We start from the raw sequence: 26411 nt of genomic DNA on the forward strand, positions 1-26411 counted from the left end.
TTTTGAGGTGGTGGTGTATCCTTTTCGGTGCCCTTCCTTAAAGCCTATGCAGTGAGTTCTGTGATCCCGTGTAACAACCTGGCCTGGCGCTTGAGGAAGGTGCAGCAGGGGGCGCGCTGGCCTTTGCAGTCTGGGAAGCGCGGCTGGTCCTTTGATCTTTTAGCTCCATCTGCTGCTTGCCAGTTGAGCTCTGACTCCTGTACAGGTTTGCAGCCTTTGAGGCTCCTTTCTTTTCCCAAAAGTTGCCTCCACGCTGTTTATTTTCAAGCACCCTTTCAGGTAGCATAGGTGCCGCCATGCCAAACACGAGGCTCTTGCACACCATTTCCATTTGCCTGGAGTTCCCAACACAATATTTAAAATGCAAAAATCATTGCGAATGCTTTCCATTTTAGAGGGAAAGGATGATAAAGCTGTTTTTTTAAAAATTGCTTTTTTTTAATTTGAAAAAAATGTATTTTAAAGTACACCAACTTTTTCACTCTCAAACCCATTTCAACTTGTCCTGCAGTGGTAGTAGGACATTATAAAAGGCAGAAGAGTAAAGACTAGACTGGGTCCAAAGAATAGTTATTAGCATGAAGCAGGAGCGACCATGGCTCTCTGCCCTGTTCTGATAACCCCATAGAGGGTCAATAGCAACCTTTTGCTTTTGTGACATGATGTCCATGGCCTTCCGTGGAAGACACACACACACACACACACACACACACACTAAATAACTAAATACATGGAATAAATGTTTGAGGTTTTGTTTTCTTTGTTTTGTTTTGTAAAGAAAGAAGGTAAAAATGGTTTCAAACTCATATGCCCTGGGAAGTTCTATTCCTGGACTTGGAAAGTATTCTTTTTATGGAGAGGCTGTGAACCACAAGGGTGAAATAAATAATGAAAATCATTGGAGCAATAAGATAAGGTGCAGATTAAAAGCTAACAGGTATGTGAGCTTAAAAGGTCTCACTAACAAGGCAGACAAGTATTTTCCCTAAGAAAGATTAGGGAAACTTCAATGTTATTGCATTTAACATTCAGTAATATAACTGAGCACTGGTCTTCACTCGGCCGTGCCTTTCTCATACACCTATTGGCTATTAGAAGTATCTTACCAGCAATTTGTATTGCATATGCCTCTTATTGTACATGCCTCTAAACTACTTTGACTCTTTCTCCCTCTCCCTCCTCCCTCTCCTTCCTTCCTTCCTTCCTTCCTTCCTTCCTTCCTTCCTTCCTCCCTCCCTCCCTCCCTCCCTCCCTCCCTCCCTCCCTCCCTCCCTCCCTTCCTTCATTTTTTGAAGCTGGGTTGGGCTTTGTAGCTCTGGTTGGCCTGGTTTACTGTCTATGTAAACCAGACTGACCTCAAACTCACAGAGATGTGCCTGTTCTGCCTCCCCAAGTGCTGTGATTAAAGAAAGGCATGTGTCACCATGTCCAGCTGCCTCAATAATTTTAAAACAATGAGAGTCCACATATGTGTGTGAGTGTCTAGGTGTGCATGTGTTCACATGTATGTGAAGCCAAATATGTGGATCTCGGGGATTTAACTCAGACCAGTCTCGTTGGCAAGCACCTTTACCCAATGAGCAACGACTAACAAAATAGTCAAGTAAATTTACAAATATTTTAAAATAGGTAACATACATCAACACAAAACCACACCTCTTACTTCACAGGGAATATGAGTTTATTCTGAGCCACATGCGTGACTGTGGTTCAAGAACACGGTTTCAGATTACCCCAGAAACATGTTCCAACATAGAAGTAATAGTACACACCAAAAGGAAGGAATAAATCCTATGGTGTTTAAGTTTGGGGTTTGGTAGACTAAGTGAATACATTAAAAGGTTTCATGTGATGGTTGGATATTAGTTCAGAGACAGAGGTTAGCAGTGACTGATCAGCAAGGGAACTAAAGATAGTTGTACTGGCTGGTTTTGTGTGTCAGTTTGACACAAGCTGGAGTTATCACAGAGAAAGGAGCCTCGCTTGAGGAAATGCCTCCATGAGATCCGGCTGTAAGGCATTTTCTTAATTAGTGATCAAGGGTGGGAGGGCTCATTGTGGGTGGTGCCATCCCTGGGCTGGTGGTCCTGGGTTCTATAAGAGAGTAAGCTGAGCAAGCCAGGGGAAGCAAGCCAGTAAGGAACATCCCTCCATGGCCTCTGCATCAGCTCCTGCTTCCTGACCTGCTTGAGTTCCAGTCCTGACTTCCTTTGGTGATGAACAGCAGTGTGGAAGTGTAAGCTGAATAAGCCCTTGCTGCTTGGTCATGGTGTCTGTGCAGGAATAGAAACCTGATGAAGACAATGTCAAAGGTAATTTTGGTTCTGGATCTGTAACATTCTGACTCTAACAGTCATGAAGTTCTAATTAATAAGCTGGATAGAATCCACAACATAGTTCTAGCCTTTTTTTTTTTTTTAAAGTAGGAACTTAAATTTACGCAGGCAATACCTTCTCAGGTTTCAAATATAAATTCTTTGAATATTCAAAATCAAAATGCCTCAGTCCATTTTTGTTATTAGTGTGTGTGGTTGGGGGAAGCACACATGACACCCTGCATGTTTCGAGGTCAGTTCTTTGTGGGGTCGGTTCTCTCCACGAAACATTACGTGGGTTCCAGGGTTGGAACTTGGGTGGCCTGTTCTTTAGGTTTTTTGTCAGCTATTTTATGACATTAGAAAGATATTTGTGACAGTATGACGGATCACAGGAAATAAGAAACTGATGAAGGTCCCGTAAGTGTCACGTGACATGTCCACTTGCAAGCATCAAGTGACATGAGGTGAAAATGGCTGAAATAGCTTGTGAGTGTCAGGGAAGAGTCTGCAGAGAGAGTAGAACAATGTAAGTCACTTGGATGCTGGAAGAGGTGTTGAGGTTAAGGTCTGAATGTACCTTCACACACACACACATGAACATTTGTCACCTAGAAAGGAAACAGAAGCTGGGCGTGGTGGCGCATGCCTTTAATCCCAGCACTCGGGAGGCAGAGACAGGCAGATTTCTGAGTTCGAGGCCAGCCTGGTCTACAAAGTGAGTTCCAGGACAGCCAGGGCTACACAGAGAAACCCTGTCTCGAAAAACCAAAAAAAAAAAAAAAAAAAAAAAAAAAAGGAGACAGAGCAGCCAGAGGGAATGCGCACTCGCACACAGACTCTCTCTCTCTCTCTCACACACACACACGCACACACACGCACGTGCATGGGAAGGAAAGAAGGCACAGGCACGTGCTGCTTGGATCGTGTGTGCAGAGAGAACAGAGTTGCCGCCGAAGTGCCTAAGGTTAAGACAAAGAAAGGCAGGTGCCAGTTATTGAAGAACCTCACCGGCCTGTAAGGAATGGAAAGGCACTTGGGTAGTTCCAACAGGGCAGGGAGAATGGGTGGGTCAGTGGTTAAGGACATTTAACTGCTTTTGCAGAAGACCCGAGTTCAGTTCCCAGCATGGTTCATAATCATTTGTAACTCCAACTCCAAGGGAATGTGATGGTCTTGCCCTTGCCCTGTGAGGGCTGGTGCACCCATGTGCGCCCATGTCAGCCCATGTTCCCTAGCCCCCACCCACCAGGTAAAATAATAAGAAATCAATCTTGAAAGAGTCTGAGGCAAGGTCGGGATGAATGAACAAGTTAGATGTTGCTATCGTCACACAAGTAAAAATTAGGCATTGGGCTTAGCAGAAGAGGGACAAGGAGGAAAATAGGTAAGCCAAGACTTGGTGACTGAAGGAGGAAATTATGTTTATGCCTGATTGTTCCTAGTCTGCAGAGTCAAGCACTTCAATGTTGGGGAGAATAAACAAGTACAGGTAGGGGGTATACAAGAAAATGGTGAAGGAAGAAGCAGCTTCATTCATTCATTCATTCATTCATTCTGCAGTCATGAGGATCAAACCCAGGGCATTTTGTCTGTGCTAAGCTAACATTTTTCCAGTGAGCCAAAGCTCCAACCTGTCGAAACCAGACTTTCAAATGTAAGATCCTGTAAGCTTTAGATTTATTAGAAGAATGACCATGCAAATTGAGGCTATAAAATTAGTTTATTTCAAATGTGGAAATATAAAACTTACTTGCATAAAAATTGAGAGTATTGAAGCATACAAACTTTAGGTTCTAGCTTCATCAATGTACTAAATTCAGTGGACATAACATTCATAGCAGGCAAACATACAGAACTGTAATCCTTAGGATTAAAATCCTGGGGTGGGGGGGGGAGAATTACATTTTGTTACTTAATCCAAAGCAAGTGTCCAGTGCTGTGGACTCCACTAAACCTCTCTGCCCCAGGGAGTATTGCTTGAAGACAGTTGTAGGCATTGCTACTCGTGGATGGTGACGAGAAATGACCACAGACGTATTCCTTGCCGGTAAGACTTGAGGACACTTGAGGAAAGGCTTGCTAAGATAACTTCCAAGAAAGAGCTCTTCAGGTCTGTGAAGAAAGCACTCATCTTCCTCTGATTGCTGCTGGATCTCAATGAATCAATATACCAGTTGTAGCCATCACGTGCCCAGGCCAAGAAGGGAGCCAGCACTACAGACATCAGGACAGAGAGGGAGAAAGAAGATGGGCCCCTGCTGATGTGCTCAGCTGTCCAACCGTACCTCACTTCAACAACTCCGTATGTAGGGTTATAAACGTCCTCATTTAGACGCTTCTGCTACTCACAGGCCAAAGCTTTCCAAGCAAAGCAACAGCTATTGGTGTAGAAAAAGTAAACACTAATCAAGGGTGATGACGTCAGGTGTTTCCAGAAACGTCTCCCAATCAGCCAACCGGCTCCTTTACAGTCATTTCCAAACCATAGGCATCCCTTCCCTCTTGGCTGTGACTGGTCTTTTATTCATCTTTAAGACTACTCCACCCAGCCATCTGTCCTTTCCCAGACTTGTGAAGAAGGAAGAGAAGAGGCACAGGGTCTGTTTCTCTGTTTTAGTTCCTCTCAGAGTGTGAGCAGGTGCCTTTTTTACAGCCATGTGGTGTTACTGCAATGAGCCTTCCCCCACTGGAGCTAGAGAGAGGCTTCTGAAGGTCGTATTTGACAATCTTCTTACCAAAATAACAATAAAATAAAAACAAACAAAGCCTTTTTTAAAAAAAAATCAGGCATATCCTCCACTTATTTGCCTTTTGGTCATATTGGAGGCATTCCTGTACATTTTTAAACAACCCCTAAAATAGTGCATGCAAAGGGCTAAGAGTCATTTGCCACACAGTGCCATTAACTGTCACCATCTGCAGTATTCTACTTAGAGGAGAACACCACACTGGATGTAATACTGAAGTGTGCCCCACCCTCCCGAAGCTCTGGAGCTCAGCAAGGAGGTGGCCTCCGAAACTAGGGTTTTGTTTTAGGAATAACACCCCCTCGGCTTTTGTCTCAGGGGTACCATATGCCTTTTATTTTCATATACAAGCAGCGATTTTGGCATTTCTTATGACGAAAAAACCATAGGAAAAGGCAGGCAGGCTTAGTGCACTTCCGGCGGGGAGAGGTTTTTCTGTCAAAGCTGGCAGGGTCTGCTCATCCACCATCTTCAGAATTCGACCGTTCAGTTGGACAGATCTACAGGAAGGAAAGACATGCTTGTGTTAGGCAGGTTTGCGCATGCACCGTGGCCCCTACAAAACCTGTGGAATCATTCTAGGTCATCAAGGGCAGGGGTGGGGGTGGGGTGGGGCATTGTGGCAGCTTGAATTATACAATTTGTGAGGTGAGCTTGGGTGTTTGACTGAGACACACTTAAAACTGGAGTGGGAGAGAACATGGGTGGACTAGCAGAGTATATGTGGCCTTTTACAGAAACATGCACAGATCGGCTGCCTATTTTACCCTGGTTTCTGAAAGAGCATCACACACCGTATCTCAGGCTGGAATCTACTATGTAACCCAGGCTAGCCTCAGACTCCTAGCAGTCTTCCTACCTCCACTGTACTCAGGGATGTCATTATCATGGTCTTCTTTTTTTTTTAATTTTTTTGTTATTGCTAAAAACTGACAAGCTGAGTTATTTTTATATTGTATATGGAATGCACATGACACATGTATAACACCCGTCAGGATGCCTGTACACAATAAGCGGTGTGAACATCTTATATATCACTGCTTTGCACACAGATGAGCGAACCCGGTCAGACCTGTGATCCTTGCTCTCAGGGAGTGGGGTCAGGAGTTCAAAGTCAGCTCTGAATACACAGCATATTCAAGGCTACAGGAGACCCCATCGCAACAACCCCTAAACAAAACTAAACCGAACAGAAGTAGTCTATTACCGAATCCTCCTTGTAACATCTTGACATATGTATTTCGTCTTTCTATGCATATGAATGCATTTTATTTAAACAAAGACAGGTATGCTGTGTATATTTTCTAAAACTTGTTTTCAATTTACTAAAAGCTAATGTTTATTCTGTTTGTTTGTTTGTTTGTTTGTTTGTTTGTTTTTTGAGATAGGGTTTCTCTGTATAGCCCTGGCTGTCCTGGAACTCACTTTGTAGACCAGGCTGGCCTCAAACTCAGAAATCCTCCTGCCTCTGCCTCCCAAGTGCTGGGATTAAAGGCGTGCGCCACCACCGCCTGGCTTAATGTTCATTCTCATCTTTCAGCGCTCACCCACCACATCGGTTTAGCAGACACACAGAATTCTAAGAGTCCATTAGTGCATTTACTTAATCCATGTATCCTGGGCCAATCTCTCTTTCTCTTTCTCTTTCTCTTTCTCTTTCTCTTTCTCTTTCTCTTTCTCTTTCTCTTTCTCTTTCTCTTTCTCTTTCTCTTTCTCTTTCTCTTTCTCTTTCTCTTTCTCTTTCTCTTTCTCTTTCTCTCTCTCTCTCTCTCTCTCTCTCTCTCTCTCTCTCTCTCTCTCTCTCTCTCTCTCTCTGTAGCCCTAGCTGACCTGGAAATCACTATGTAGCCTAGGCTGGCTCCTAACCTGTGGGTTAACCTTCTCCTGGCTCTGCCTCTCAGGTGCTGGGATTATAGGTCTGCACTATCATGCCTGGCTTGTATTGTTTGCTTTTAAAGCCTTTTCATCTCTTGTCTAAGACTGGATCTTACTAAGTAGCTCTGGCTGGCCTCTCATTTTGTAGACAAGACTGGCTTTGAACTCACAGAGATCAAAGGTGTGCATCACCGTGTCCTGCTACACCTCCCGTTCTTACTAGGATCCGTGGGTAGAAATAAGCTTCCATCTTTGTTAACCTTTGTTAGATGCTCAACTCTGAGTCCCACAACTCAGGACCTATGAACAACATGCCACGATGGTGCCAGGGGCTTCCAAATCTACAGTGAGGTTCGCAGGCCTTGGCTTTGCTTTTACACTTACGTATCACATTGAGTCTTAGATGAGGACAGGGAGGAAATATGACCAGCTTCAGGAAACCACAAGCAAATATAGGTCTTGAAAAGTATCTCTAAGTGGTGATAGTAAGATCGCTCAGCATGAATTGAAGGCCCATTAGACAATGCCTACCAAAGTCTGAGGGTTGATTTTAGTGCTCCTGTCTCTCAGTTTGAAGGCAAATCTGATTACTGTGTAAGACAGGAAGGCAGCAAGGTCCCCTCTGCTCAGGCTGCGGCGTTTAATCAGCTACACTCACAAGTGTGCTCTAAGGATGTGTGTTTAAGCTGGTCAGCACTGAGGATGGGGTTTCTCTGAGGAAAGTGACTTCTTGTGGGTTTTGAAGACAGAAACGGGAGGATGAGGAGAAAAGTCTGCTAAGCTGCAGGTGAGATGCAGGTTCAGGGAATTAGTCATCAACAGGTTTGGCAGAGCAGAGGACCCCAGGCACTTGTTGCCCAGCCTACCAGCCTGGATCTGATTTCCCAGAGCCACAAGGTGGGAGCACAGAGCTGACCTGCATATGCTATTCTGACCCCTGCACTCAGGAATGCACATACAACATGTAGTTAGAAACAACTCAAGTGGGCTGGTGAGATGGCTCAGCAGTTAAGAGCACTGACTGCTCTTCCGGAGGTCATGAGTTCAAATCCCAGCAACCACATGGTGGCTCTCAACCATCTGTAGGCCCGAGTGAGCAGGGCCGGAGCAGTAAAAAAAAAAAAAAAAAAAAAAAGGAACAATTCAAGTGATTTATCTAGAAGCACATTTATGGCCATTTTTTCCCTTAGCAGTTGAGAGGGGGAGAGGGAGAGGGAGAGGGAGAGGGAGAGGGAGAGGGAGAGGGAGAGGGAGAGGGAGAGGGAGAGGGAGAGGGAGAGGGAGAGGGAGAGGGAGAGGGAGAGGGAGAGGGAGAGGGAGAAAGAGAGAATGAATTACTTCACTGCTACAGAAGAACCCTATCCAGCCCTGTGTGTGTGTTTTGTTCCGCCCACATGCCCTTACTAGATCAGACATGTGGTTCAGCCTCTGTGGCTATCCATCACCAAGAGGAGTTTCTTTTCAGAACAAATAATCTAAATTTGGAAGGTATTTTGCACACGATAAACATCAACCAGCCACAAGCCCTTTACCTACAAGGGTGTGCTGCCTACAAGATACCTTAAAGCAATGGTGGCACAAAGCCCATGGGAGTGACCAGCCAATAACTGATCTGACTTAAGGCCCACTCCGTGAGATAGAACCCATACCTGACACTACACTGGTGATCAAGAACCTAAGACTAGATTACTCCAGGGACCTAGGGTAAAGCCAAATAATACTGGTCTTAAATAAACAAACAAAAATGTAGGAATCAAACAACTCGAGGATATTCTACTACATTTATAGATCAGTGTCATGTTCTGCCATCGTCAGAGAAACTTCCTCCTGCAGCAGATGGGAGCACATACAGAGACCCACAGCCAGACAGTTGTGCAGGAGTGAGAGCCCTGGGAACACTCAGCCCTAAGGAGGAGGTATGCACCAGATCCCTTCCCTCAGGGAACTCTGCAGAAAGACTGTGAGCGTCAGAGGGGATGGAGGACACCATCCTTGAACAACCAACGTGAGCAAAGCCCATATGAACTCACAGAGACTGAAGACGCATGCACAGGGCCTGCACAGGTCTGCACCGGGTCCTCTGCGCTATAGAATGTGGTTCCCGGGGCTCCCGAGTGTGAGAGGGTCTCTGATTCATCTGCTTCCTTTTGGGCTCTTTTCCTTCTATTGGTTTGTCTTCTCTAACTTTGATGTGATAGTTTCTGTCTTATATTTTATTTTGTTGTATTTTCAAAAATGAATGAATGAATGAATGAATGAATGAATGAATGCCTAGCCACTAGGGTAAAGGTTAACAACTGAACAGTTTTCTCCAATAGAGAGGCACACCCAGCCTCCCCAGGTGGGAGACAACAAACACCACTTCTGGGTATTGCTCCATTTTGTTTTCTCGGTCTTGGGGGTTTTGTAGTTGTATTGAGTTTTGGTTTTGTTTTGTTTTTGTTTTGTTTTGAGAAAGAACTTAAAGCTGAGCGGGTAGGGAGGGGAAGGGGATCTGGGAGGACTTGAGAAAAGAAGGATATGATTCAAATATATTTAAGAGTTGTTTTTAAAAAATAAAAAAATATTAAAAAAAAAACTAAATATACTGAATGGATCTTGATATGTGAAGATATTTGGGATTGCAGATATTCTTCCAGGCTGACTATTAGTTTGTGTCTATATCCTTCTACACTGGAGTTACACTTACGTAAACATAAGTATTCATATATGGAATTCCTGAAATAAAAAAATCCTTAGAATGCATTGCTTACCCTTTTCTCCCCCTCCATGAAAAACCCGTCTCCATTGTAATAAATACCAATAAACTTACATAAAGTTTGCAACTTTACTCACTTGGAAAGTAATCCATCCGGCCCCGAAGGCTTCAGAAGGTACGTATCCACTGGTTTCCTGAACAACGGAGGCGGTACCTTCAAGTGCTTGGTGACATTATGGAGGTTCAGGACATACAGAGTTAGATCTCCTTCCTGATATCGTGGGCTAAATGCAAACAGGTTAACTCAGTCACATATTTGTCTGATATATTTGATGGAGAACTTGAACATGCATGCGATCAGACACACCGCGGGCCCTATTCACAAAGGGGGTGGGACCTATCAGCATCCTTTCCTAGGATGACGTTAGATTGGTCATGTGGCCTTATTCAGGAAACAAGAAAGGTACAGCTCTCCACACCAGCACCTCCCAAGAGAGAACACTTTGCTCCTTTGTTACACGGAGCTCCAGAAGCCCATAGCCAGGCCATATATTTTATATATATAGGAAGGATTAATAATAATAAGATCTAGTCATGTGAATTCATTATAAACTGTATAAACAAGAGCTATTCCCAGTCTTATAAAAAGACTGAACAGGAGTCTGGTTAGAGCACCTGCTGTTCCTCTAGAGGACCAGGATTCAGTCTCCAACGTGACAGTCCACAACTGTCGTAACTCTAGTTTTAGAGCTGATGCTCTCCTCTGGCTTCCCCGGGCATCAGGCACACACACGCAACGGTACACAAACACATGTAGGCAGACATCATGCATATAAAATAAAAATAATAAGACTGAGGGCTGGGGAGAAGGCTCAGTCAGAGGTTAAGAGCACTGACTGCTCTTCCAGAGGTCCTGAGCTCAATTCCCAGCAACCACATGGTGGCTCACAACCATCTGTAATGGGATCTGATGCCCTCTTCTGGTGTGTCTGAAGACAGCTACAGTGTACTCATACATGAAATAAATAAATAAACAATAAGACTGAGACAGAGCTGGGGAAATGGATAAACTGTTATTCTAGTGATGGTGGGAAGGGAGGTAGAGACGTGCCGTGACCCCCTCCCGCTTGCTGGCCCGCTAGCCTAACAAACTTGGCAAAGTTCCAAGCCTGTGAGGGTTCCTCTAACAAAAGGCTTCCAAGGAAGGACCCCTGAGAATGCTGGCTTCTACATGCACACACGTATGTATATGCACACCTGGGAATACACATGTGCACCCCACATGTGAACATGCCCATACATGTAAAAGAACACACAAAATATAATTATCACATAAAATAAGAAATAATTAAACAAACAAAGGCAAAGCATGGTGGTCTATGCCTTTCCTCAGAGCGGGTGGGAGGCAGAGGCAGGCCTGGTTTACAGAGCAGATTCCAGGCCAGTCAAGACTATCTAGTAAGACTCCATTCCAAACAAAACAAAACAAAAACGAAGTCAGTCGACTTTTCCAGAATTCATGCATTTCAACCATTCCTTACTTCTTACCACCAACTTTCCTAGTCAGACAGCTCCCTCCCCCTGTCACCAGAAATGGAAACTGTTAAGTGCTTTGGGGCTAGTGTTAGCCCATCAGCCATGACAGATTGAGCCTCATAGTCCCTCAAGTTCATCTGAGTGTGGTGATATTTTGTGTTCATTCCTGAAAATTTCAGGATATTTTCACTATAGGTTGTAACAATTAGAATCCTTTTTAATTGTGAATCTTTGCTAGGTTGGAAATGCTTATTTAAGCAATTTTTAAAAAAATCTTATTTATCTATTTTGGTTTTTTGAGACAAAGTTTCTCTGAGCCCTGGCTGCCAGGAATTAGCTCAGTACACCAGGCTGAAGAAAATTAAGGACCCGCCTGTTCCTGCTTTCCAAGTGTTGGGATTAAAAGTGTGTGGCACCACTGCCTGGCTTGTTTTATTATTTTTAAAAACTTATTTATGTGTATGAGTGGTCTGCCTGCATAATTGTACACTGCATGTGTGCCTGGTGCCTGCTGAAACCAGAGTGTTTCGTGCCTTAAAACCAGAGTTACAAACAGTTTAAATTGCTTATGTGGGTGCTGATGCTGGAAATTGAACCTGGGTCCTCAGCTGGTACTCTTAACTGCTGAGCCATCTCTTCAGCCCCCATTTAAGCAATTTGCGTGTATGTGTATGTGTGTTTGTGTGTGCATGCTTTCATGCGCACTTATGCAAATGTGCTGTGAGTACAGGCCTACATTGCCACATCCAGCTTTTTCTACACGGATGCTGGATCTTAACGCAGGTCCCCATGCTTCCATGGAGCACATACCCCATGGAGCCCTCTCTCCAGCCCTGCTAGCAATTTTTTGAATTTAGATCCTGCTATCATGAAGACAAACAGGAAGGGATAAAGAAAAACGATACAGGTCCCAACAATCACAGAGCTAGGGGGCAACCGGAGTGCTGGATGGGAAAGCTACGCACCTCCCCAATCCAGAAGGAAGTTACGTGCCTCCCTGTCTTAGTCAGGGTTTCTATTCCTGCACAGACATCATGACCAAGAAGCAGTTGGGGAGGAAAGGGTTTATTCAGCTTACACTTCCATGCTGCTGTTCATCACCAAGGAAGTCAGGACTGGAACTTAAGCAGGTCAGAAAGCAGGAGCTTATGCAGAGGCTATGGAGGGATGTTCTTTACTGGTTTGCTTCCCCTGGCTTGCTCAGCCTGCTCTCTTATAGAACCAAGACTACCAGCCCAGAGATGGTCCCACACACAATGGGCCCTCCCACCCTTGATCACTAATTGAGAAAATGCCTTACAGTAGGATCTCATGGAGGCATTTCCTCAACTGAAACTCCTTTCTCTGTGATAACTCCAGCTGTGTCAAGTTGACACAAAACTAGCCAGTACACTCCCCAATACAGACTGCTGTTGGGAGAAAGATGTGTTCCATACTCACTGATAGACGTTAGTGCAGTGGAGATACACTCGGAGTTTGCTCCTGTCTGGGCCTTTCACTCTTGACAGTAACACCCTGGGACCTACCAGTTTCTTGAACAGAAGAGAGAGCCAGTAATCCTAGTTCATTGGGGGAGGAACCGAAAACAGGTCTCTGGTTATTTTCTCATTTGTGTCTTAACAAGCCAACTACACAGCTATCGTATACCAGTGTGACAATTACCCCAGGGATTTTCATGACCACAGTGAATGGGATAAGTTCTGACAAGAATAAATCAACTATCATACTATTTTCAACAAGGAAATTGAAATATTGGCTAAATATATTCAAATCACTCTCTGAAGAATCATTCTTAGAAGGGCTGGAGAGATGACTCAGCAGTTAAGAGTCTGCTGTTCGGAAGGACTAGGGTTCAGACTGTAGAACCTACACAGTGGCTCAGAACTGTTTGTAACTCCAGTTGTCCGAGGAAGCAATGCCTTCTCCTGGCCTCTGAGATCACTGGGTATGATCACATGGGCACACACATAAATGTAAGCAAAACACCCAGACATATAAAATAAAAATTTTAAAACATTTTTAAAAACTGTACCGGGCTGGTGAGATGGCTCAGTGGGTAAGAGCACCTGACTGCTCTTCCGAAGGTCCAGAGTTCAAATCCCAGCAACCACATGGTGGCTCACAACCATCCACAACGAGATCTGGCTCCCTCTTCTGGAGTGTCTGAAGACAGCTACAGTGTACTTATATATAATAAATAAATAAATCTTTAAAAAAAATAGTTATTTGTTTAAAAAAAAAACTGTACCATTAAAATATCCTTAGGAAACAAATCTTCAAGTGTCATTTTACATGTTTAATTATTTATTTTCTGTTTTTGAAAGATAGGATCATGTAACTTGGGCTGGTTTCAAATTCACTATGTTGCTGAGGCTGGCCCTGAATGTCTGATTTTCTACTTCTACTGGATAACAGGGATGGCAGGTGTGCACCCACATTTGGCTTCCATTGATACAGAGTAAGAAGGGTAATGCCATGCTTCTTAGGGCAATGGTTATCCTGCCTTAAGTTTCAGATACACACACACACACTCAATCACAGTCATAACACACTCGCTCACAGAACTCACACATACATAAGGTAGAATGTTGGATAAAAGCTAAATTTCCTCATCTAGCATCAAATATAGTATAAGATAGGTAAAAATAAAATTTTATTCATAGTATCTTGAAAATTATTATATATGTACATACATACACTTATAATTTTTTTATAAGACAGGGTTTCACTATGTAGCTCTTTACTGGATTAGAGCTCACTATGTAGACGAGGCTGACTGCTGCCAGCTGCTATTAAAGGCATGTACCACCATACCTGTCTCAAATCTTGAAGATTAGGGGAAAAATAGTTAATTATTAGGATGGTGTTTTAAAAACAAATACGTAGCCCTAGTCTGTTGTAAAGTTAGAAAAAACTTCATGACTTAATAACATAATTTGTTGTCTGCTGTTGTTGAGACACAAGGTTACCCTGTTGCCCAGGCTGGCTTGAAACACACTGTGTAACCTGGATGGCTTTGAACTTATGGTGATTCTCCTGCCTCAGCCTCTCAAGTGGGATTAGTGGCAGGAGTCACACACCTGGATATCATAAAAAGTTCTGAATCTTTGCTAGTAACTAGGATAGCATTTCCTACTCACCCCCCACCCCCGCGCGTGCGTGTGTGTGTGTGTGTGTGTGTGTGAGTGTGTGTGAGTGTGTGTGTGTGAGTGTGTGTGAGTGTGTGTGAGTGTGTGTGTGAGTGTGTGTGAGTGTGTGTGAGTGTGTGTGTGTGAGTGTGTGTGTGTGAGTGTGTGTGTGAGTGTGTGTGAGTGTGTGTGTGTGAGTGTGTGTGTGAGTGTGTGTGAGTGTGTGTGTGTGTGTGTGAGTGTGTGTGTGAGTGTGTGTGTGTGTGTGTGAGTGTGTGAGTGTGTGTGTGAGTGTGTGTGTGTGTGTGTGTGAGTGTGTGTGTGTGAGTGTGTGTGTGTGTTTGGTATATATGTATGTGAGTGCAGGCACAGGTTGTTCCCCATACATAGATTGTATCTAAGTCAGTGTGAATAACCTTCCTCGTTGATCTCTCTGCTTGTTGCTAGGTACACCATAATATCTTGCCTCAAAACTTCCAGGACTTCTAAGTCCATGTCCCTTCTCCTCACACGAGCTCTGGGATCACAGAGGACGCTGCTGCACCAGGCTTATCATAGTCTCTGAGGATTCAAAGTGCAATGAAGGGGCCAAGTGTGGTGGTGCGTGCCTTTAACCCCAGCTCTTGGGAGGCAGAGGAAGAGGGATCTCTGTGAGACCATGACTAGCCTGAGGTACACAGTAAGTTCCAGGCCAGCCTGAGCTATATAATAGAGAATTCTCATCTCAAAAAAAAAAAAAAAAAAAAAAAAAAAAAAAATCAAAATTTGCAATAAGTACCTCCCCACACTGAGCTGTCCTCTAGGCCTAGAATAGCAATTTTAGCTTTGACCTGCTAAAAATGCAAAACATTCGTTCAAAATTTTAAATAAAATGCGCACCATACTCCAAGTAGATTTTTTTGTTTTTGTTTTTGTTTTGTTTTTCAAGACAGGTGTAGCCCTGACTGTCCTGGAATTCACTCTGTAGACCAGGTTGGCCTTGAACTCACAGAGATCCCCCTGCCTCTGCCTCCTGAGGGCTGGGATTATCACCACCCAGCTTTTTTGCTTTTTGGGGGGACAATATTTTTAAAATAATTCCTGATTCTTAATTTCTATTCTTGAATCACAAAAAAAGAAAAAAGAAAAGAAAAAAATCCAAAAGGGTCCTGCTACCACACATGACCCTTTACTGAGGGCACAGACTATTCCCAGGAGGTTAGTCCAGGGTCCAGGGCAGACTTTGCTCTACTCACAGACGCAGGAGAGTGAGGTCACTTACAGGTAAAGGCTCAAAGTTTTCATCCACTAAGTGGTAGTTGCCTGCTCCGAAGAACACCTGCCTCATCACGACTTCTATGCCCATCCGGGCTGACAGGCCCAATTTATCCAGCCACCTGGGACAGAGTGACAAGAGCTCTCTTTAGATTGGAAAACAAAGTCATTCCATTCGAATTACATGTAGATTCGTTCGTCTAGGTGGGAGGAATTCGCAGGAAACCATAAGCAGTCATTAGTTGCCAATGAGTCGATCCAATGAGACGGCGGCGGCTGGATGCCCACACCCTCCCAAACGGTAATGCGCTCTGCTTAGAATGTCGTTCATAGGCTGCAGTTGTTTCCTCTAGGTCAAGACATCTTCTACAGAGCAGAATTAAATTCTCCTATCCCACAGACCGCTCCTTATCCAGTGGTTTGGGGTGGGGGGAGGGACAGTCGTCAACAGTGACGTCAAACAGAACCAAGACCAAACTGCTAAGGATCATCTCCCCCACACCCTCTGCGGATGGCTAGGGACACTAAATAAAGATGTCCAACAAGGTTTAGCAAGCTTTAGATAAAGGTGCATGAGTGTTCTTGCCTGCATGCATGTCCGTGCACCGTGTGCATACCTGGTGCTCGAGGAGACTGTAAGAGGGCACTGAATCTCCTAAAACTGGAGTTACCACGTGGGTGCTGGGACTCGAACCCCAGGCCTGTATGTGCAGCCAGCATTCCTAACCATTGAGCCATCTCTCCAGCCCGGAAAACCACTTTTTTTTCTAAGTCCTTGCCACACAGTTTTAGGGCTCTCCCTCAGAGACTGTACTTGATACGGGTTTGGCTGCCATTGGCAGATGCAGAAGAGCCGGGCCCTGAGCCCGAAAGGCTGCACAGTCTCACTCACATAAAGCCAGCTGCAAAGGTGTTGGACAGCAAGGGCGCGCCGCCGCCGTACGCAGAGCTCGTCTCTCCCAACCAGACCTTCTTGCCAGGTGTGATCTCTTTAGTGACCTGAGGAACGAGGTCGTTGCAAACAGGTCAGCCACCTCAGTGCTGATCGTGAACATCGCACAGAGCGTTACATCTGCAGGCTCATCTGTCCTCTTAGTTACATCGGCAACCACCCAGGTCTTTATCATTCTCTTTTATGGGCCTACTAGAAGGAGGACGAATAAATATGGTCTATAATAGTTAACTCCACTGATAGGCCGTTAGAAGTATTTCAATTTCTAATCATCACAACTGATAAGATCTAATGCTTAGGAGGAAACCGGGGAAGGAGACATAGTGCTTACTCTTTAAAAGTAGGAAAAATATGTTAATATTTTTCTAATATCCATAGACATCCTTAGACCGTGTCATAGAGACTGGTGTGGCATGAACAATTCAGATAGACTATTACCTTCAGGATTTTTTGCACAGATAGAATAAAAGTGTCCAGTACATCAGAGCTCAGAAAATCTTCTTTGGTGGCAACACGTCCATTCAAGTAATAGCTAAATTATTCAGAAAAAAAAAAATGACGCGTTACTTCCTGCTGTTACGTCAGTTGTGAACCTTGTTCTTTCTTCTTCATACCCTTTCTCAGCGTTATTATTTTTGAAAAAGGCAGAAATTCTTCCAGAGAGGAACTAACATGGGGAAGGGTCTACTTTATCCAAATAACTATATATCATATCATCTCTTCCCCTTAAGAAGAGACAGGCAGAATACAGGTTCTCAGATTATTCATTCTTTGCCAAGCAACTGGTTTTACCTGCTTCTGTAGCTCATGGCTCAGTTGGCCATGTACCTCGAGCTTTTTAAGAACTACCACATTATTTAAAACATTACATTTGTTTTATTAATTTTTTTTTGCATAATGACATTCAAAATGCTGCCTATTTATTACTTGAACTTTTAAAAGTCAATCAGCAGTCAGGCAAAAACAACAATAAATATAACTGGAATTACCTTTTCAGCAGTAAGAACTCTTATTCTTTTGTCAGGAGGTGGTGGCACACGCCTTTAATCCCAGCACTTGGGAGGCAGAGGCAGGTGGATTTCTGAGTCTGAGGCCAGCCTGGGCTACAGAGTGAGTTCCAGGCCAGCCAGGGCTACACAGAGAAATCTTGTCTCAAAAAACCAAAAGGAAAGGAGGGGGGACTGCACAGAGTCTTTATCTCAAAAAATCAAAACAAGAAACCAAACCAACATCAGAAAAAGAATCCTTATTTAAAAGGAGAGAGAGAGAGAGACGCTAATTGTTTGTTTATTTAGAGACACAGTCTCTCACCCTGTAGTCTTGGTTGGCCTGGAACTCAATATGTAGACCAGGCTGGGCTTGAACTCACAGAGATCTCCTGAGTGCAAAGATTAAAGATGTGCACACCACACCCAACTTATATTTGTGTGTGTGTAAATGTGTGCCTGTATGAGTTATATGCACACGTGTGTGTAGTGTCCTTATAGGCCAGAAAAGTGATCTCCTGGAAATGGAGTCACAGACAGTTGTGAGCCAGGACCCAAACCCAAGTCCTCTGTAAGAACAGCAAGTGGTGCTCCTAACTGCTGAGCCAGCTCTCCAGCCCAGTTGTAATGTAACTATAATTACATCACTGAGGCATGGGGGTGGAGTGGGGGGGGCATTAAACAAACTGACGTTAATAACGGGATATTGTAATGTGAGTACTTACTGATGCCATGTAAGAGAGTCGATCACTTCTCCGCCAGCCTTCAGGAAACTAGAAGAAACGTTCCGTGGTGAGGTCACATCCCCTCAAACAAACGCGTGCTTCAGAACAGCTTTTTCCCTGAAGATGGCTGATTATGCCGTGAGCCTCAGGCAACACAAACATCCTAATCCTATTTGACATTTGCTCCAGAATCCTTGGAATTTTAAGCCAATGGTTCCTCTTTTGATAACCCATATAATTAAGCAGCAAACTGTTTTCTAGTGTGTGGACTACTGGGGCTTCTCCACGGGAAGAAAAGTGGATCTGCTTTCTTGCCGAGAGAGCAGCAAAAGCTAAGAAGGAAACCCCCTTCCCGCTCAGAGCTGAAGCTAAAGCCAAGGCCACTGAAAACAAAGGCCACTGAAAACAAAGGCCACTGAAGGAAGAGCTGCACATCACCCCCCTTCCACTGCCCAAGACCCCGCAGCTCCAGAGGCAATCTGTATACCTCAGCAATAGCATCTCCTGGAGGAACAAGCTTGATCCCTCTGCCCTCTTCTGGTTTCCCCTGACCTCTGAGTCAGTCAAGGAGAAGACAGAATTCATCAACACGATCCAGCTCATTGTTTATGTCAAGACCAGCAAGAGTCGGATCAAACAGGCTGAGAGGAGACTCTTGGACATCGATAAGGCCCACAGCAATCTCCTACTTAAGCCTGACTGAAGGCACATGCTCAACTGCCTCTTCATACAATGTGTTGGCTGTTGTCAGCAAAATTAGGACCATCTAAACTCAGTTCAGTGGGTAATTTTAAGTATACATTTTTTTTTAAGCATTAAAAAAGTAAGAAGGGCCGGGCGTGGTGGCGCACGCCTTTAATCCCAGCACTCGGGAGGCAGAGGCAGGCGGATTTCTGAGTTCGAGGCCAGCCTGGTCTACAAAGTGAGTGCCAGGACAGCCAGGGCTATACAGAGAAACCCTGTCTCGAAAAAACCAAAAAAAAAAAAAAAAAAAAAGTAAGAAGGCTTCAGGTGGTGGTGGCATATACCTTTAATCCCAGAATCTAGATGGCAGAGGTAAATCTCTGAGTTCTAAACCACCCTGGTCTACATAACCTGTTCCAGGACAGCTGGTGCTACACAGAGAAACCTTGTCTTGAAAAACCAAGAAAACGGGCTGGTGAGATGGCTCAGTGGGTAAGAGCACCCGACTGCTCTTCCGAAGGTCCAGAGTTCAAATTCCAGCAACCACATGGTGGCTCACAACCATCCGTAATGAGACCTGACGCCCTCTTCCGGTGTGTCTGAAGACAGCTACAGTGTACTTACTTATAATAATAAATAAATCTTTAAAAAAAAAAAAAAAGAAAAACCAAGAAAGCAGGAGGAGAGAAAGAAGGAGGAAGTGGAGGGGAGGAGGAAGATGGAAAAGAGGAAGGGGAAGAGGAAGAGGGGGAGAAAGGAGGAGGAGAAGAGAGATAGGAAGAAGGAAAGGCAAAAAGAAAGAGAGAGAGAGAGAAAGAAAGAAAGAAAGAAAGAAAGAAAGAAAGAAAGAAAGAAAGAAAAGAAGGAAGAGAGAAGGAAAGAGAGAGAGAAAGTTGTACATTCCCAGTTCCTACCTTCTCAGCAGTTTAACTGTCTTCCCTCGAGGCTGACCAATGTCAGGACCATAGAGTTTTGCATTTTGGAAAGCTGACCTTTGTAGAAGTTTATGCAACTCCACAAAGTCTTCTCCTAACTGCAACCCATCGATGAGAATGTGAGCTTTCTTCCAGAAACTGTTGGGCTCTGAAAGACAGCAAGTCTCACACTCACCTCTTACCTGAATGTCTTTCTTTAAACACAAACATACAGCAACAAGCATTGCTCAAACTACAAAACCTAGAATCAAAAGTCAAGGAGAGTGGCTGGTGAGATGGCTCAGCAGTTAAGAGCACTGACTGCTCTTCCAAAGGTTCTGAGTTCAAGTCCCAGAAACCACATGGTGGCTCATAACCATCCATAATGAAATCTGACTCCCTCTTCTGGTGTGTCTGAAGACAGCTACAGTATACTTATATATAATAATAAATAAATCTTTGGGCTGGAGCGAGTGGGGCCCAAGCGAACAGAGGTCCTGAGTTCAATTTCCAGCAACCACATGATGGCTCACAACCATCTGTACAGCTATAGTGCACTCATATACATAAAATAAATAAATAAATAAGTAAATAAATAAATAAATCTTTTTTTAAAAGTCAAGGAAAGTTATTAAAGAGGAGAACTTTGTTTGTTTTGTTTTGTTTTGTTTTTCAAGACAGGGTTTCTCTGTGTAGCCTTGGCTGTCCTGGATCTCACTGGGTAGACCAGGCTGGCCTCGAACTCAGAAATCTGCCTGCCTCTACCTCCCAAGTGCTGGGATTAAAGGCGTGCGCCACCACTCCCGGCAAGAGGAGATCTTGAAAACCTAAACATTTGAATCATGGCATGAGGGCGTAGTAAGCAAATTCAAGTTAATTAGCGAGATGCTAAATCAACCGGCATCTGGAAAGTAGCTTACATCCGAGACTTAGTAGCCCGATTTTTATTTATTCCCTTACAAAAAACAATAGAAAAATGAGGGTTAGGGACATAGCACAGGCGGTAAAACTCCAGCCTTGAAGCAGGGGGACCTGAATTTGACCCCCAGACTCCATGTAAAAAAGCCAGACACCATGGCACCTTTGTAAACCCAGCACTGGAGAGGCAGAGACAAGAGGACCTCTGTGACTCGCTCTCCAGCGCTAGTCTACAAAGTGAGTTCCAGGTGAGTGAGAGACCATGTCTTGCTCACACACGAAAAGGTAGAAGGCACCCAAGGAATTAGGTACTTTAGGGTGTTCTCCAGCTTTTGCATGTTCGTGCATATGAGCATAAGCACACTAGCATGTAAACACACACACACTAGCATGTAAATACACACACACTAGCATGTAAATGCTCACACACACGGGGAAACAGAGAGAGAGAGAGAGAGAGAGACAGAGACAGAGACAGAGAGAGGGAGGGAGAGAGAAGAAAACAAGAAAGAAGAGTAGGCAGGGAGAAGACTATTATGTGTAGGACAGTGTCTGCCCTAATAGCACGAGCTCATCAAATAACGTTTTGATTTGACCTTTCACATTTAGCACTATTGATTGATGTATGGAAAATTTCCCTACAAATATTTTTTAATAAATCTGACTAACATGTTAGTTGGAACTTGTAAGTTCCTTGGGACTGGAGAGACAGCTCAACAGTGGATAGCACAGGCTGATCTTCCATATGGTCCGGACCTGCCTGGTGGCTCACAACTCTCTATAATCTATGCTGGAAACTTCAAGACAGTATAAAAGGGAAGTTGGAACGTGGATGGGAGTACAGTGGCTACTTTCTGTTGCAATAACTGAAAGCAACTTGTGGAAGAAATAATTCCTTTTATTTTTTAATTAATTAATTATTTTTATGTATATGAGTACACTGTCCCTGTCTTCAGACACACCAGAAGAAGGTATCAGATCCCATTACAGATGGTTGGGAGCCACCATGTGGTTGCTGGGAATTATCTCAGGACCTCTGGAAGAGCAGCCAGTGCTATTAACTGCTGAGTCATCTCTCCAGCCTAGAAGAAATAATTTCTATTGCTTATTGTTTTAGAGAGTGTGCTTTATAGTGGTCAACCCAGAAAGGAGAGAGAGAGAGAGAGACTGAGAGAGAGAGAGAGAGAGAGAGAGAGAGAGAGAGAGTTTCGTCAAATCCAGTGTGCTAAGCACAAGAGGTTTAAAAGACTGCAAGGCTCATGGGAATCTGGGGGGAAGCCGGGAGCTGATAGTTCCTGTAGTTTTTCTTATCACAAAGGAACATGATAGAACACATGTGGAGCTGGAAGGACAGAACCAACTTCACAAAACTGTCCTCTGACCTATTCATGTGTGTGCTGTGGCATGTGACCTTCCCCTACCACATATGTAATAATAAATACATAGTAATAATAATAATAATAATAATAATACACATTTGAAAAAGGAAGGAAGGAAGAAAAAGAAAGAGAGAAAGAAAGAAGGAAGGAAAGAGAGAAAGAAAGAAAGAGAGAGAGAGAAAGATGTAGCCAACACCACCAGCATTTAGGGTAGGGTAATGGCTCAGTTAACAAAGTGCTTGCTGTAGAAAGCAAGAAGGCCTGAGTTCATCTTCTCAGGACCCACACGAAATGCTTGGCACAGCAGTATGCCTATAACCCAGCAATGGCTGGGCAGCAGAGACAGGGATCCCAGGACTCGGTGGCCAAAAAGAATCTAGCTAATCATTGAGTTCTAAATTCAGTAAAAGACATTGCCTCAAAAAATGAGGTAGAAGCCAGGCGTGGTGGCGCACGCCTTTAATCCCAGCACTCGGGAGGCAGAGGCAGGTGGATTTCTGAGTTTGAGGCCAGCCTGGTCTACAAAGTGAGTTCCAGGACAGCCAAGGCTACACAGAGAAACCCTGTCTCGGAAAAAAAAAAATGAGATGGAGACTGACAGAATATAAAAAGAGAAAAATATCATCAAGGGAATGTATTTATGAGTGAACTGTACCATTGCCCAGTTCCCAGGAGATGTTGTAACCCTTGGAAGAGCAGTAGTTGAGGAGAAGCTGGGCGTTGGAGCTGTTCCACCGTAAGTCTGGGGTTCGCAGTAAGGCATTTAGACCAAAGATCAGGTCTAACCCCGAGCACTTGGCAAAACTGTAGAGCATGTCCACTGAGCTTCCTGAAAGACAAAAGGCAGCATTTAGTTACATTGTCACCAAAGGCGGCGTTTAGCTACATTGTTGCTGTGACGACTGCCTCTGGGCTTGCTCTTCATGAGTTTTCTCTATATTGTTTAGTCAAAAGAATTATATTCCTAATAGAATGACTGTCCTTATGCCTAAGCAGTGCACACCTGGACAAGCGATCAAAGAAAGGCCTGGACTGGGGCTGTAGCTCAGGTGGTAGAGTATTTGGCTAGCATGTAGGAAGCCGAGGACTCTATTCAGGCCTCAAGTCCACTCTCCAGACTAGAAGGGCCTTACACTTCTAATCCTTTTGCCTCCAGTTCCTAAGTGTTGGTGATTGTAGCTTTCTACTTCGGTTTTGAGAGTGTCAGCGATACAATTTTAAGTTTTTACACTTTCATTTTTATTTGATGTGTATGGATAACCACCCATGCATGCCTACATGCATGTCTGTGTAGCACCATGTGCATGTAATGCCTTCAGAGGTCAGATTCCCTGGCACTGGAGTTACAGATGGTTGTGAGCTGCTGTGTGGTACTGGGGATTGAGCCCAGGTCCTGAGGAAGAGCAGCCATGAAGGCATCTCTCCATCCTCAACAATACAATTTTAAGTGTGGCCTTTGAATTGGATATCATAGATATAATAAGTCTCTATGATTTTCACATAAATTCTCAAATCATTTATTCAGCAGAAATTCACTCAAGAACTCTTTTAGTTTAAACACACACACAGGCACACAGGCACACACACCCACACCCCCCCCCACACACACACACCCCTACCTCTCTATCTGGTAATTATCAAGACTTTCTCCTTAAAAGTGGCTTTGCTACAGAAAGCACTGAAATGAGATGTCAGATTACCCCCACCCCCTCTTCATTAGGGAATCATTATCCAGATTGGTCCTGAAATAATTGAAGAACTAATTTGATAAAGATTTCTAACATACAGAGTTTTTCATGGTAAAATTCTTATAACACAGTAGGAGAGACTTAGTTACACGTAGTTACTTCGTTACACTTGTCTCTTAGAAATGCCTTCACTATTTAAGCATCGGAGGATAGATGAAAGTCATAGCGGTTTGAAATCATTCCTTTCTCTTTAAAAAAAAACAAAAAAAAACAACAAAAAACTAAAGGCCTTATTATGCATTCCTTGGACTTTTTATACAAACTAAGTGAACTGGTTCTTGTAAGGTTGTTGAGCTGTGCCTAAAATGAAAACACTCTAACAATGCTTTCCATAAAGTAATTGTGGAACACTTTGGTTATTTTTCATTTTCTAGGAAGTGCTCTCTCCCTGAGTAAAGGGTCTTGCCATTTCCACACGGTTGCTAATTCCATCGGGACAAATGGCTTTGCCTCCTACTTTACAGTGAGGTTGTCACTTCAATAAACCTCTCTAATATTTCCTGATTATAAGTCCAGGGTAACAGTGCACGCTTGCATGTGATCCTTAAATAATCAATGACATGCCTGTGAGCATGTTAGGACATCTGACACTCGGAGTGCTCAGAGACCATGCTAAGTGCTCACATAGGAAAGTCACCTTCCATCGTCTCTAGGATTATTCCTATCCCTTGTCCTGAAAGTGTAGACTTCTATTTAAGTGCACCTGTCTTTAGTCTACTTATTTCTGTTATAGATCTCTCTATCTTACTTTTTAATTCTTCCTGGTCTATAGTAGATGGTCATTTGGTCATTACTTCGTTTAAGTCTCTATAATCATATCTTTCAGAGAAAGACACACAAAGCATAAAAAAAAAAGTGTGTTGCCTTCTTTGGCCTCTAAGTCTTTGCCTGAATCACCTTTGTAACCGTAGCAGTGCAGTCTCAGACTCAACCCTGTTGGCAAAGGCTGCTGGGTAGCCTTCAGTGTAAGGGTTAGTCTGGTGCTGTACAGGGGACCCTAAGATCTGGTTGCTCCAAGACGAGCAGATCCTCACGAACACCAGCTTTTGTTGTGTAAACCCCCACGTTATCCATGATTGATTCATAAAGATGCCTACAGCCTGGGTTGGCCAGGAGAGGGGGCGGAACAAAGGTTCTAGCCTTGAGCTCACACCAAACCTCCACACTCACTTTGCTATGAGGTCTACACAGCTCACCTGCTTGTCTACCTCCACACTGGGTTTGGCTTGGCTGTTCCTCAGCAGTCATTAATAAGACATGTAAATGAAGTTCAGTGATTTACACTTAGCGAAAGAGACTACCGAAAGCTGTAGCTTAGCTGCCGGTGCAGTCACGCCCATGATCACTTGCATATTGCAAGTGTGACATGGAAAGTGGGTCAGGGATAATCAACCTGAGTCACAGGTTCACCTCTGCCAATGACAGACGAGAGCAGGAGGAGCAGGAGCAACGGGTTTACCCTCCAGGGCACACGTGGTCCCAAGTGAGGACCATGAGACATCTACTCCAAAGAGCAAGGCTGAGAACCATACTTAGTGGCATAAACTGGGGTCCTAGTACCTGGAATTCTGCGGCAGAAGAATCAAGAGTTTGGGGCTAGCCTGGGCTATAAAGTGAAACCCCATCTCAAACAACAATGACAAAACAAAAATGTGAAGACTTTTTTGGAAAACAAAACCAATAGATAGATAGATAGATAGATAGATAGATAGATAGATAGATAGATAGATGATAGAGGTGTAAGGCACCATGGCTGCCTAGTCCTCATTTCTAAAAAGCCTGGCATGCCGGCTTTGCTGAGTATACTCTGTTCATGCTTCCCTCTGCCTCTGTTTCTTTAAATTCTTCCAAATGTACTGGATGTTTATGTATGCAATACTGTAGATGCTTGAGTTAGGTTTTAAGTTTAAATTACTGTGTTTAAGAGATCCATTAAAAAATGCCTGCCCCATTTGCCCAAGGACAGATAACATCCTGGAATGGTGGAGTGAAGTGGAAACTTCTAGTTTCTTTGGAAAGTCAGTCGGGTCAGATGATGGTTTGCTGGCGCACACAGGCGAGAGGATGTTTTGCTGGATATGGGAAAGACTGTTTTCCTGAAGCAGACACAGGTGAGAGGATGTTTTGCTATAGCAAGCACATGGAAAGACTTGTGAGAGAGGAGTATAAATATGACCCCAGAGACAGTGGGAGACGAGCACTGAGCTTTAGTTTGGTTTGCTACACCTCGCTATTCTTCACTAAAGACTTGCATGTATTGGTTCGCCTTACATAACATTGTTGAGCTCAACTTGTTGTAATGCTGCCATTGAGAGAAACTCACCCAAGAACTGCCTGTGAGGCTCCTGCAGCAACTTGCTGTGTCTGCGGCATCACCTCGGGCTGGTTGGCAAGCCTGGTGGTTTCTTCAGGATTGAACTACAGCTGCCTGGTGCCTGCCTAGAGGACTGGCCTGCTGCTGAGTCGTATTTGGTGTTTGCTATGGGACTAAATGCAGCCAAAGAAGATCAAGCTCGCCCCAGAGAGCTACTGCTTCACAGGTCCACTCC

At 44.0% G+C, this 26411-nt stretch overlaps 1 protein-coding gene across 1 annotated transcript in view; it reads right to left on the minus strand.

Moving 5' to 3' along the window:
* Window positions 1-4019: 4019 nt before the first annotated feature.
* The window catches only part of Hpse (heparanase), a 39477-nt gene continuing 17085 nt past the window's right edge, over window positions 4020-26411 (minus strand). The window contains exons 4-12 of the mRNA XM_021162327.2: window positions 22770-22943; window positions 19818-19986; window positions 18220-18267; window positions 16947-17040; window positions 16449-16555; window positions 15564-15678; window positions 12615-12733; window positions 9776-9922; window positions 4020-5565 (exon numbers count right to left, since the gene is read on the minus strand). Coding sequence (XP_021017986.1) covers window positions 5406-5565; window positions 9776-9922; window positions 12615-12733; window positions 15564-15678; window positions 16449-16555; window positions 16947-17040; window positions 18220-18267; window positions 19818-19986; window positions 22770-22943 — 1133 coding nt within the window. The 3' untranslated portion in view covers window positions 4020-5405. The remainder of the gene's footprint in view (window positions 5566-9775; window positions 9923-12614; window positions 12734-15563; window positions 15679-16448; window positions 16556-16946; window positions 17041-18219; window positions 18268-19817; window positions 19987-22769; window positions 22944-26411) is intronic.

Source organism: Mus caroli, unplaced genomic scaffold (genome assembly GCF_978045245.1).
Source record: "Mus caroli unplaced genomic scaffold, Mus_caroli_1 scaffold_4, whole genome shotgun sequence".
Classification (NCBI taxonomy): Eukaryota; Metazoa; Chordata; class Mammalia; order Rodentia; family Muridae; genus Mus; species Mus caroli.